The sequence below is a fragment of the Schistocerca piceifrons genome, chromosome 1 (assembly GCF_021461385.2).
Source record: "Schistocerca piceifrons isolate TAMUIC-IGC-003096 chromosome 1, iqSchPice1.1, whole genome shotgun sequence".
NCBI classification, from domain to species: domain Eukaryota; kingdom Metazoa; phylum Arthropoda; class Insecta; order Orthoptera; family Acrididae; genus Schistocerca; species Schistocerca piceifrons.
Genome location: NC_060138.1, coordinates 595,355,672 through 595,369,418, shown reverse-complemented (window position 1 = coordinate 595,369,418; position 13,747 = coordinate 595,355,672). Strand labels below are relative to the sequence as shown.

Genomic DNA, 13,747 nt, shown 5'->3' with positions numbered 1-13,747 from the left:
GAATTTAACATCCGTACTGTAGACCGCCGGCCGCGGTGGCCGTGCGGTTCTAGGCGCTTCAGTCCGGAACCACGAGACTGCTACGGTCGCAGGTTCGAATCCTGCCTCGGGCATGGATGTGTGTGATGTCCTTAGGTTAGTTAGGTTTAAGTAGTTCTAAGTTCCAGGGGACTGATGACCTCAGATGCTAAGTCCCATAGTGCTCAGAGACATTTCGTACGGTAGACCAATAAAGTTTTTAAATACTTGCACTTCATATTTCAAAGGCGAGTAGCACTCAGATCGCACCTGCTGTTCACGGGGTGTCAAACACTTGCGCAATATTAAGAATATATCCAGCAAGGGGGCGCAGTGGTTAGCACACTGGACTCGCATTCGGGAGGACGATGGTTCAAATCCGTCTCCGGCCATCCTGATTTAGGTTTTCCGTGATTTCCCTAAATCTTTTCACACAAATGCCGGGATGGTTCCTTTGAAAGGGCACGGCCTATTTCCTTCCAAATCCGTCCTTAATCCGAGCTTGTGCTCCGTCTATAATGACCTCGTTGTCGATGGGACGTTAAACACTAATATCCTCCTCCTACCAATATTAAAAATACCGTGCAGACGTTGCTCCACAAACATTGGAGTTCTAAATGTCACAACTTTGCAATCTTGAAAGCAATTGATCACACTGAGTAGAGTCTACAATATTTACCCCTATTAGAGGCATAGTTATTCTTTTTCTCTTTTCCAGTACTTTATCAGTGTACGTCACAAGCTCTTTCATTACCTGAAGGCTTGACTGAGTACAGATTCACCACAATATCCTGAAAGACTACTAAAATTCTTCTAGTGGAATAGCGCTTCCCTAGTGCTGTTTCGCAGTGAACTGAGTTTTTGCAGGTGACTTAGTTACACTGAAATTAACGACTCTCACTTTGCTCATGAAGCTACTGTCACAGGTTCGAATCCTGCCTTGGGCGTGGATGTGTGTGATGTCCCTAGGTTAGTTAGGTTTAAGTAGTTCTAAGCTCTAGGGGACTGATGACCTCAGATGTTAAGTACCATAGTGCTCAGAGCCATTTGAACCATTTACCCCTCCCTCTCAGGTAGTACTGGAACAGGTAGTCAAATGGTGCATATGGCTCTAAGCACTATGGGACTTAACATCTGCGGTCATCAGTCCCCTAGACTTAAACCTAACTAACCTAAGGACATCACACACATCCATGCTCAAGGCAGGATTCGAATCTGCGACCGTAGGAGCAGCGCGGTTCCCGACTGAAGCGCCAAGAACCGCTCGGCCACAGCGTCCGGCGAGAAGGTAGTCGGCTGTGCCGAAGGAAGAATGACAAACACGCACAATGTTTACGTCTTCTACACTTTTACACTACACTGCATCTCCGACTACAGCCAAGTGTCAACATACTACACTAAATCACAGAGAAGAGTGAAAACAATGTGATGCTTCGTTTTTTTACAACATAAAACATCTGCGGCATTGCTGAAAGACAATTTGACAGAAAAATAACGTTACATTTCTAAAGGTAAATGTGCCTCGGACGTCTGGTTTTAGGCTGAAGGCTACATTCATTCGTCGAATAAACGTGAAATAGAACGGGCAGTGTAACATATAATTTCCTTCACGTCTCTTGTTTTACTGAACTGGCTTATAATAACCTAAAAAAACACTGTAGCATGATTCTTGTCTTGTGACACGGATGGCTATACTGATGGAAGATGGCACACCGCCCGGGAATACAGCAGGCATGAAGAGATGCAGATGGTCCGAAATAACGTTCACGTACGAGGGGCGCTCAATAAGTAATGCAACACATTTGTTTTCGGCCAATTTCCGTTGAAAGGATGCGAAATTTGCTGTGGGGCATTGTGGAATATTGCCACTTCAGCCTCTGTAGAGTCATGAAGTTCCGGTAGGTGGCAGCGCTATACGAAGCCATCAAAATGGCGTCTGTAACGGAGAAGCGTTCCAAGACGAGGGCTCTCATGAGTTTCTTTTGGAGGATACCAGGGCATGGCAGAGATTCATAGGAGCGTGGAGTGTGTCTACGGAGACCTGGCAGTCAACAAAAGCATGATGAGTGGTTGGGCGAGACGCCTGTCATCATCGCAACAATGCCGCACAAACCTGTCCATCTCCCGCGTGTCCGCCGTCCGCACGCAGCTGTAACTCCTGCAACGTTGGAACGTTCGGACACTCTCATTCGAGGTGTCAGACGGATCACAATCAGATACCTCACTGCTATTGAACTATTGGTTCATCACTTCGAAACGGAAACAAAACTGCAATCCATGGAGAGGTGCCACAGCATCTCTCCTCTGAGGAAAAAGTTCGGAGCCGCATCCCCAGCCGGCCGAAGTGGCCGCGCGGTTCTGGCGCTGCAGTCTGGAACCGCGAGACCGCTACGGTCACAGGTTCGAATCCTGCCTCGGGCCTGGATGTTTGTGATGTCCTTAGGTTAGTTAGGTTTAACTAGTTCTAAGTTGTAGGGGACTAATGACCTCAGCAGTTGAGTCCCATAGTGCTCAGAGCCATTTTTTTGAACCGCATCCCCAGGGGGTAAAGTCATGACGACGGTCTTCTGGGACTCTGAAGGGACTATTCTGCTTTATTTACTCCAGCACGGCGCAACATCAACTCTGTAGTGTACTGTGCTGCACTCAGGAAATTAAAGAAACGACCGATGCGTGTTCATCGCCACAAAATGCAAACGAACTTTTCCTTCTCCGTGACAAGGCAAAGCCTCACACCAGTCAGCGCAGCAGAGAGGAGCTCAAAAAAAAAAAAAAAAAAATCAGATGTCACCACTAATTTGCGATGCGAATGTAAAGTGACTCGTTCCACACCAGTACTGTCTATCGTGCAAATTGATCCATGGAACATGTAACTAACTGAAATAACTAACTAACTTCAGTGGACTGTTATTCTTCATCCACCCTATAGCCCTTCGACTTCCATCTGTTTGCCCCAATGAAGGATGCATGGGGAAGTTATTGATGCAGAAAGACATTGGCTCCGACGACGATAAAGTGGTACCATACGAACATACAGGCCCTCCCAGTAAGGTGGCATAAGGCCATTGCGTTGAACGGTGGTTATGTTGAAAAATATGGCTTTGTAGCCAAAAGAGTGGGGAATAATATGGTGGTTTGATATTCTGAACAAAACCAAGTAGCTTTCAGAAAAATATGTGTTGCATTACTCACTGAAAGCCTCTAGTGTTATATCAAAAGCATAATAAGCAACTGTCTGTATGTTGTTTATTATCGCTATTGATTTCCGTTAATAACCATCATCAGAGTAGAAAATTTTATGAATTATTTACGAATCATGGCGTGCCATATGAATTACAGTTAATTATAACTTTGCTTTCAAATGGTTCGAATGGCTCTGAGCACTATGGGACTTAACATCTGGGGTCATCAGTCCCCTAGAACATAGAACTACTTAAACCTAACTAATCTAACGACATCACACACATCCATGCCCGAGGCAGGATTCGAACTTTCGGCCGTAGCAGTCGCGCGGTTCCGGACTGAAGCGCATACAGCCTCTTGGCCACAACGGCCGGCACTTTGCTTTCCATGTCACATATCACCACTTGGTGTTCAGAAATTCCCATGCTGCTCACCACTTGGTATTCAGCAAGTCTCATCCTGCTGTGTTAATAACGCCGGCCGGAGTGGCCGAGCGGTTCTAGGCGCTACAGTCTGGAACCGCGAGACCGCTACGGTCGCAGGTTCGAATCCTGCCTCGGGCATGGATGTATGTGATGTCCTTAGGTTAGTTAGGTTTAAGTAGTTCTAAGTTCTAGGGGACTGATGACCTCAGAATTTAAGTCCCATAGTGCTCAGGGCCATTTTTTTTTGTGTTTAATAACGTTGCCATTTTGATACGGCAGGGCATGATACGTAAATAATATACGAACTTCTGTCTGATTATGCTCATTAAGCAAAATCGGGATTGTTAATAAAGGACATACAGACAGCTCCGTATTACCCTTTTCATAAGATATTTATCAGCAATTGGTAAACGCTTTTAAAAACATTTTAATGATCACGTACACCACCGCTGTCATGGTGCATCCGATTACAGCCACACGCCAATGGGAGGTCATGAACGTCCCCATAGCGTAATACTGCCGCCACGGGCTTTCGTCGCTGGCAAGCTGCATGTTTCGAGCAGTCGTTCACCTTGTTGAGTGTGTCTCCGTACACGAACATCGACCTGATGTAACAGAAACTTGAATCAAGTGACACGTTTTTATTGACCGAGGGTCCAATCTGGATGATCTAGTGCGAGATCACGTCTTTCGAGCAACGTGGGAACAAGCAGTAGATCTCTGCTGCGAAGCCCCAAGTTCAAGAATGTGCACTGAGCGGTGTGTTGCGAAACACCGGTGCCTGCACCAGCATTACACCCCGTCGGCAGATTTACAACGGATCAGCGCCAGAGCGGGAAAGCCTCCGAACTCCATGGCCTGTGTTGAGACGAGGACGTCCAACATCTTGTCACCTACTCGTGCTTTGATCGCCTTTCAACCACTTCCTATGGTTGCTCCCGACAGTAGCAAGCGAACAGCCACCGAGGCGTTGTGGTATAACATCTGCCCTTCGTCAAGGTCTCTTAACTCAGCGGGTTTCTCCTTTTGCGGCCAGTGTCGTCACTAGATTGACGCCCCGTGCTTGTAACGTCACGTGGCGGCATTCAGTCTTATGGTGGGCAGTGGTCATAATATTCTGCGTCATCAGTATATGTTTTCGGAGGAGAGTAGGGTTTTGCAATTAAAGAAATAAAAGAAAGTTTCAGAAGTGAATTAAAATTCAGATAGAAAGGAAACCAATGATAAGATTCGCTTAAGATACTGCTACCCTCACAGAAATTGAAGAAGAATTACAGTTGAATGGGATGAATACACTACTGAGTATAGAATAAGTATTGAGAATAAAGAGCCACGTTTTAAGGAGGAGCGAAAATATAATTAACAATAAACGTAACACCCAAAGTGAGGACCACGTAGTAGTTGGTTTGAAGGACGCCTGTTGTCTTGGAAGTAAAATAATGGAAGGCGGGCAAAGTAAGGAGGAAATAAGAAGCAGACTACCACCAACATAGAGAACATTCCTCGCTGAAAGAAGATTAATGATAGTCCTTGAGCAAGAAAATCTGAGAATGTACGCCTGGGGCACAGCACTAAACATAAGTGAATCATGGAGTCAGGGGAGCCAGATAAGAAGACGAAGCGTTTGAGATGTCGTGTTACAGAAGAACGCTGAAAATTATGGGTACTGATAACAAATGAGATTCTCCGAAGAAATGATGAGAAAAGAAATCTATGGAAAGCACTAAATAGAAGAAGGGAAACGAGGATAGAGTGCGTGTTAAAACGTCAGGAAATAACTTCCATTATGGGTACGAAGTCTTCCGCGACAGAGTCGTGGCCAAAAGAGTACTCGGTAAACTTGCCGCGTCAAATTCCAATAAAATTCCAAGCTCTTGATGACTATATGCGTCTTCGTCGTCAGGGACTAAGTCTGATTGTCACAAAATTGACAACGCTTCCACTTTCATGATCGTAGGACGGCCTCTGATTGATGGATTACGTCTTTGTAGCACGTAGATGTTGGGGTAGTCATCGAAAGCTTAATATTTCTTTCTGAATTTTATGCGACAAGTTTAACGAGAGCTTTATATCCAATAACTTCCATTGCTCAAGAGGGAGCGTTACAGCAAAAAAAAAGCCGTCGGGGATATCGAATTAAATAGTTCAGGAAGGCCGCGCGGGATTAGCCGTGAGGTCTCAGGCGCTGCAGTCATGGACTGCGCGGCTGGTCCCGGCGGAGGTTCGAGTCCTCCCTCGGGCATGGGTGTGTGTGTTTGTCCTTAGGATAATTTACGTTCAGTAGTGTGTAAGATTAGGGACTGATGACCTTAGCAGTTAAGTCCCATAAGATTTCACACACATTTGAACATTTTTTTTAGTTCCTGAAGTTTGAGGTAAGTGCTACTCTGAAATAAATAAATTGTCGCAGGAGACGAAATCTGGACGAGCCGTAGTATATCAGTCACAAGCTCCTTCCTTTTCCCGCATCTCCTCCTTCCATACTCCTCTCTCAATCCCAAATATATATTATTGCAGTTATGCGGGAAAGGATTGGTTGGTCCTTTCATTTGGAACTGGGAAGAGAAAGTAAGCTTCGTTTACAGCTGTTGACAAAAATAATTGAAATTATTTTTACAATGAGAAAGGATGTACAGCCTGCGGCTCTAGGTTACTTACAAAATATAGGAGCATCATCAGCTAATGCGGACAGCCTGCTCGTATAGCTTAATGCGCAGCATCGCTGTAGCTTGCGAGACAGGTAGATGAGCTGGACCCGGATCTAACCCGCGAGGCTGAATAACGACCGTTGGTCTGGTACACAAGTGAGCAATAGTGAGTTCATTAGGTGGTTTCTAACGCTCATTTAGGTAAATACTGGGCTGATCACCAATTACCCTTCAGAGAATACGACTGAGAAATAACACACAGAAAAAGGTTTGTAGATTTCACTGACAGATGACGCACCTGACTTCCCGCACTTACATTACCTTGAAGACCGTGTTGTCAGGAACGGTGTCCGGCCTGAAATTTAAATAAACAATATTTGCGAAATCCTGAACAAGCGAACTCCATACTAGAAGGGACAACGGCTAAGTAAGACAAGAAAGAAATAACTAACTGAAGTTGTACCTACTCATCGATACCAGTAAAGGGTTTTCCCACTAACACAAACTTCACGCAGATTACGAATCAGTACGAAGATCCACTAGAGGTTTTGGTAGGCGGTCATAATACATGGATGGGAAAGAAGGCCAGTCTTTGGAAAAGAGCAGGTGCACGTCACATATACTTTCGTGTGTGGGTTGTACTTGTGGAGCATGTTTAGTCTCTTGCGGGTTTTCTTTGGTTAGTATTTGGAGGTCGAGATGAGCGCAACTTAGATTATTCCGCAACCCACCTCACGCTTTGTGGCGGACGTACTTGTCTACCATTGTTACTTTTCCATTTTCCTGTTCCAGTAGCGAATAGTTCGGGGGAGGACGATTGATGGTAAGCCGCCGAGTGGTCTCGAATCTCTCTTTCTACCTTCATGATCTTTCCGAGAGACGTACATAGGAGGAAGCAATATATTGGTTGATTGTTCTAGGAACGTGCATTACCGGAATTTTTACAATAAACCATGCCGTGATGCAGAACGCCTCTCTTACAGAGTCTTCCACTGAAGCAGGCTGGGAACCTCCGTGACGCTTTCGAGTTTACTAAATGAATTTATAACGAAGTGCACAGCTCTTCTTTTATTCTTCTCTATTTTATCTATCATACCTGTCTGGCATGGATCTTAGATCGACGAGGAAAACTGAAGTATTAGTCGAACAATGGTTCTGTAAGTTACGTACATCCTTTGTGCGTTGACTACGTTTTGCGAGTGTTCTTCCTATGAATCTGACATCCGCCTTACTTACAATTAGTTATACGTAGTCGTTCCATTTTAAATCGCTCCTTTCCAATGGTTCAAATGGCTCTGAGCACTGGGACTTAACATCTGAGGTCATCAGTCCCCTAGAACTTAGAAATACTTAAACCTAACTAATCTAAGGACATCACACACATCTATGCCCGAGGCAGGATTCAAACTTGCGACCGTAGCAGTCGCGCGGTTCAGGACTGAAGCGCCGAGATCCGCTCGGCTACCGCGTCCGGCAAATCGCTCCGTACGCTTACTCCTAGATACTTTATGGAAGTAACTGTTTTACAATCGTGTAATCATACAATAATGGATCTTTCTGCCTATTTACGTTTTGCATTTGCATCTGTTGGCGGTTAATTGGCACTTCCTGTACCAGCGTCGATTTTCTCCAGTTCTTTCTGAATTTCGCTACAATTTTCTAGCGTTGCGGCTTCTCAGTAAACAGCAGCATCATCTGCTAAAAGCCTCATCGAACTTCCAACGTTATCTACCAGGTCATGTGCGAGGGTCGTGCAATAAGTGATATGACACATTTATTTCTGCATCGGTTTCGATTAAAAAATGCGGAATTTGTTGTGGGACATTGTGAAATATTCCTGCTTCAGCCCATATAGTTTCATGAAGTTCCGACAGGTGGCTGCGCTGTACGTAGCCTTCAAAATGGCGTCTATAACGGAGGTGCGTTGCAAGCAGAGAGCTGTTACTGGGGTGATCGATGGATCACGATCAGACACCTCGCTGCTCAGCTGGATGTCTCTGTCGGTAGTGCTGACACACACATCAGCTGATTGAGGTACTCAGCGGTGTGTGCCCGCTGAGTTCCGCGCCTCCTAACAGAAAACCGTAAAGAACAACGAAGGACCATATGAGCGAAACTGATTGTGCGTTACGAGGCTGATAGTGACCATTTTTTGTCGAACATTCTCACAGGCAATGAAACATGGGTTCATCACTTCCAAACGGAAATAAAATGGCAGTCCATGGAGTGCCGCCACACTATCTCTCCTGCGAAGAAAAAGTTCGAAGCCACACCCTCAGCTGGTTAAGTCATGTGGAGGGTCTTTTGGAACTCTCAAGGGGTTATTCTGTTTGATGTCCTGCGTCACAGTGCAACGATCATCTCTGACGTGCATTGTTCTACTGTCAGGAAATTGAAGAGACGACTTCAGCATGTTCGTCGCCACAAGAATGCAAGCGATCTTACTCCTTCTGCATGATATCGCAACGTTTCAGACGAGTCTGCGCACCCGAGTGGATCTCACCTGACTTCATTGGACTGATCTTCCTGATCCACACTACACCCTGGATACCGCACCTTCCGACTTCCATCATCAATTTGGCCCAATGAAGAATGCACACCTTGCAACCAGTACAAGGATGATGAGGAGGTTATTGATGGAGCACGACGTTGGCTGCGACATCGACTAGTAGAGTGGCACCATGCAGTCATACAGGACCTCCCAGTAAGGTGGCGTAAGGCCGTCGCATTGAACAGATATGATGTTGAAAAACAGGGTTTTGTAGCAAAGGAGTTGGGAATTATACGGTGTATTGGAGTCCTGGATAACACCAAGCTGCTTTCGGAAAAAAATGTATTGCTTTACTTACTGAACGCTCCTCGTGTATATGTGTATATTGTAATGGTCCTATTAAACTCCCTTGGGGTATTCTCGAAGTTACCTTTCCGTCTGAAGATTTTTCTCCGTTGAGAATACGACACGGGCGCCCGAAGTACGTGCACCTCTGGTCTAATCACCTGCTGGCCGGCCACGGCCCCTAATGACTGACGCTGACGCTGTTCCAAGGCCAGGGCATCGCCCGCAGCGCCCAGCTGCGTCTCCGTGTGAAGTACTCGAGCGCCGTCCGGCACGGCAGACTGCCTGGGACAGCCCGCCCGGGTCTCGGTGTGCGCAGGTCGCGCTGCGCCAGGACCGGACCCTCCACTCTGCGTTTCCTCGGCATTAGGCGGCCGTAATCACGGGCATTACGCCACTACAGCTTTGTTAGCGCCGTCGCTGCTGCAGAGCCTGCGGGGGAGGCTCACGAGAAAAAAGGCCAGCCTAACAGCGCAGTTCTCGCCGTGGCTTCTCCGCCAGCCGACTAAGTATAGTGCTGCAAGATACCTGCGCAAGCCGTACTGAGAATCCTGTGCGCAGCGGCGGCGTATAAGCCGGAACAGCCTAGTATAAGGTAGAAAGGCTCTTAACCTGATGAACAGTAATTCGAACACTATTTTTCAGCTTAGGACACGCGTTATACATTCCCCAATCTACAGTCCCAGAAGAAATGTGGTGTGTCTCCATTTGAAAAAAAATGTTCAAAAGTGTGTGAAATCTTATGGGACTTTACTGCTAAGATCATCAGTTCCTAAGCTTACACACTACTTAACCTAAATGATCCTAAGGACAAACACACACACCCATGCCCGAGGGAGGACTCGAACCTCCGCCGGGATCAGCCGCACAATCCATGAAGCAGTGCCGTAGACCGTCTCCATTTGAAAATTCATCATCGTAGTTCAGGAAGGAAAAAGGAAAACATCTGAAGAAAGACCAATCTTTTTCTTTCTTTGTACAAATATTTGTAATTTCATACACATCCATTCAGCCAAACAATTTAGAGACTGGATTAATAGAAAATAAATAGAAGATAGCCGCGCGGAGTGGCCGAGCGGTTTGAGGCGCCATGTCACGGAGTGCGCGGCCGCTCCCGCCGGAGGTTCGAGTCCTCCCTCGGGCATCGGTGTGTGTGTGTTGTTCTTAGAATAAGTTAGCTTAAGTAGTGTGTGAGTCTAGAGACCGATATTCTCAGCAGGTTGTTACCTTAGGTCTTCGCGTACATTCGAACATTTGATAGAAGATAATATGGTGGTTTTAAGACTTCAGGAGTTCTACATAGTGTCCACTCACTCGAGTACAATGCCCAGAACTTCCGTCCACCCATGTGAAGCAGACAGAAAAGTTCTTCTTTGGGATGTTGTTCTGCTAGCACGTCACATTAGTTTTAATGTCCACTATATCCTCAAAACGTTGACACTTAATGTTAATTTCTGCATTTTGTCGTTTTGTGGTAGGTTCGTATTGACAACACTGAGTCTCATTACCCGCAATGATTTTTTCCCAGAAAAGATTCGTGCCTTTTTGTATTTCCATCAGCTTGCGGTAGGCATCCATACGCCGTTTTTATTTGGGCGTCGAGGTGTGCGGGACCATAATTACACATGCTTTTGTTTTCTTCAAAACATTCTGAAGAAGTTCTTGAACAACTGATTTAGACATCCAGTGCGATTTATGACGCAACGTTGACACACTACGGCCACACGTCCGTTGCTTAACACTGCCTAATCACAACTGAATGGTTCAATGCAGACTGTGGTTTATTGTTGCAGTTCAAGCTGCTATCGTAGTTATTACACTGCCGTCGCTTATACTGTAGGAATAAAATCACTCTCGGAAATTTTTGGGCGGACGCTACGTCCCTAATATAATAAGAATCGGTCAAAAGGCTCGAGAGTATCATACCTGACACAGACGTCACTAGAAGCCCCGCAGTAGTTGCAGACACCTTTATTTTAGATAAAAACATTATCATACGTTTCCAGTCCAATAAAAACGTATAAACTAATAATAATTGAACGAAATGTACATTCATTTCTCATCTAATCTTTTGATTGTAGTTGACAGTAGAAGAATAACACATCCATTGGGAACAATGGACTGGTATAAACGAAATCATAATGAAATTTTGTAACCAACACAACCTAATTAATGGAGGATACACTTTGAAAACAGCTCTGCAATGAATCTAGTATTACTCGTAGCCACTACTTTTCATGCTTTTTATACAAACCGTTCGTGGAATATATTACATTCTTAACACTGAATTCGATATTAAAAGTAAAAAACGTATTTTTGTGTTTTGTTAGTGGGATAGTGCCTATGTTTGGATTGGCAAAAATTCTTGTGTTCCTTCAAAGTATGTGAATGTAAACTTCAGTTAAAATCACCTTTCGGATGGCCCATAGCACTAGTATTCGAATCAGAGTCGAACACTCTTCCATTATAATAGCTGTGAATATATGGTCAAAATTCCATAAAATAAAGAAAACATATGCGTGCATTGTAAAATAGAATCACGTTAAATGCCGTTATTCTCGAAGATTTTTTCGCTTAGAAGACCATCTGCTGCGAACATTGATGGTGCTTTTCACATTTATGTGTCCCGACACATGCCTATACGCTACAAATATGAATCAGGTTAAATAGTAACAAAGTAACAAGTAAGTGGCGACAAACAGAAAAACGTCATCAGAATGACTAAACATAAGTCTCTTGGTATCGAAAACTTGTTCGTGATGTTTTCCATTGGACAAACATATGACAGCTGTTTCGGATGGATGAACACACTTGTGCAAAGAACGAATATATCGCGCGTTATCTTCTGCGGAGAGTTACAAATCTTTTTCATTACTATACACCAGCACAGGTTGATGTGTAAAATTAAGGCGATGGGAGTAACAAGTATAAATGGCACATCACTTAAATCAGTTGATCATGATGTAAATGACAGTGATTGTATAATAGCGAAGCTGGAAAATATAATTTTGTTTCAGTAAATTTGTGGCTCGATACTCTATATGAAGAAACTTATTATTATTGCTTTACAATCTATTTAAATATGATAGTTGAGTTGCAATACGTTCCTAACGATTTGTGCCAAAAAGCCTGTCCAGCGTATAGTTTACTTTCGGTGTATTTCATATATTCATAAGAAATTCGTAATACGGGTGAATAATGCAATGGGTAAGACGGTGAAACGTGATTATCTTCTGCATCGCTGCTGAAAACCTAGTAAAAATATTCCTCACTCAAGTTTTGTCTCTAATCAGCCTGAGGCGCTACACATTTACTTGCCCTCTACCCGCCCTTTATCGGGATGATGAAGCTGAAATCAAATGTTTCTTTTGAATAGGTGTCTTAGAAATGGCAGGAAAAGAGCCGTTACTTTTTTATGTCGTAACCACGATGTCTGTAAACAATATGTTTGTCCACAAGTCCTTTTTGGAGCAAGTATTCGTTTCCCACTTTGTTTCCTTAATATACAGTCACAAGCACTGGGCAACTTGCAAACTTTTTCTATTACTGTCTTAATCCAGTGTATGATTTCACACAGTCTCACAGTCAAAGAACAACAGAGAGCAACCCTAATATACGGGACCTCTCTTTTGGCGGCTACATTTAAATCTCTTGATACTATTTCTAATAATAGAAAAACGATTTTTGTAAAATGTCTTAGAGCGAGTCATCTCGCTCTTTTACTTGAAGCGTCAGTCTCTTCTTGCGCTATCCTTTATTTTTCTTCATTTTTCAGAAGGTATATTTCACGCTGATGTTTTGTTTTGTTTGTAACTTTTTACTTACAAAAACATTCATAGTTCGTGAATAAGCCCATAGAAATTTCAGCAGTCAATTATGTCAGTAGAAAACTTAATAATGCATAAATAAAATCATGATCAGGAAATGAGGTAAATTCATATAATCTCTAGCGATATCCGTTCACGCTGTGGCGTTTGTAATAGGGAACGACGCCATACATGCCTCTTTTCGAGTTAATGTCTGTATAGCGATGCCAAACTGATATATTCACTCAGTAAGTGGCAGCGCATGTTAGGGAGCTGGTGAGGGCAGGTGTGGTTCCGCGCCGTTGCCTTCACCGTCGCGGCCTCGGCGCGCCTTACCTGCTGTCGCGCCGGAGGTGTCGCAGTGGCGGTGTGGGCGCATGGCGGCGTGGCGGGCGTCTGCTCCTCGTGGCGGCCGGAGCACACACTGATGTCCCGAGCGGGCCCGGGCCCGGGCGGCCCGCCGGCCTGCGCTGACCACACCCTGCCCCCGCCACGGACGCTCGCGCAACGCACCCTGCTGGAGATTTCGGCGCATCGTCAGAACAGCAACTCGATTTCTCAACCAACCAAGGAGAATGGAGTTGAGGGCTTTTCTCTCCACCTCTCGCTGAATATCGTCCCTTCTCTCATCCCGGTTTAGACAAGCTTTCTGGGGTGGCTCGGTGAGGACTTACTGTGCACGTCTTTGTTACCCGCTCCTCTTATTGCGGCTGCTTTGATAATTCGTCCACTCAACATGCACAATCTCTCGTACCTTCTTCTCATTGGTCACTGGTATGATGTAAACATCACGTCGCACATTCTGGAGGCGAAATGTACGTCTGATCCATG

The 13,747-nt window shown here is 44.8% G+C and overlaps 1 protein-coding gene across 1 annotated transcript in view; it reads right to left on the bottom strand.

Moving 5' to 3' along the window:
• Nucleotides 1-13,345, bottom strand: part of LOC124784833 — a 351,151-nt gene extending 337,806 nt beyond the window's left edge. Inside the window, exon 1 of the mRNA XM_047254132.1 lies at nt 13,253-13,345. Within this exon, the coding sequence (XP_047110088.1) occupies nt 13,253-13,295 (43 nt within the window). The 5' untranslated portion in view covers nt 13,296-13,345. The remainder of the gene's footprint in view (nt 1-13,252) is intronic.
• Nucleotides 13,346-13,747: the final 402 nt, after the last annotated feature.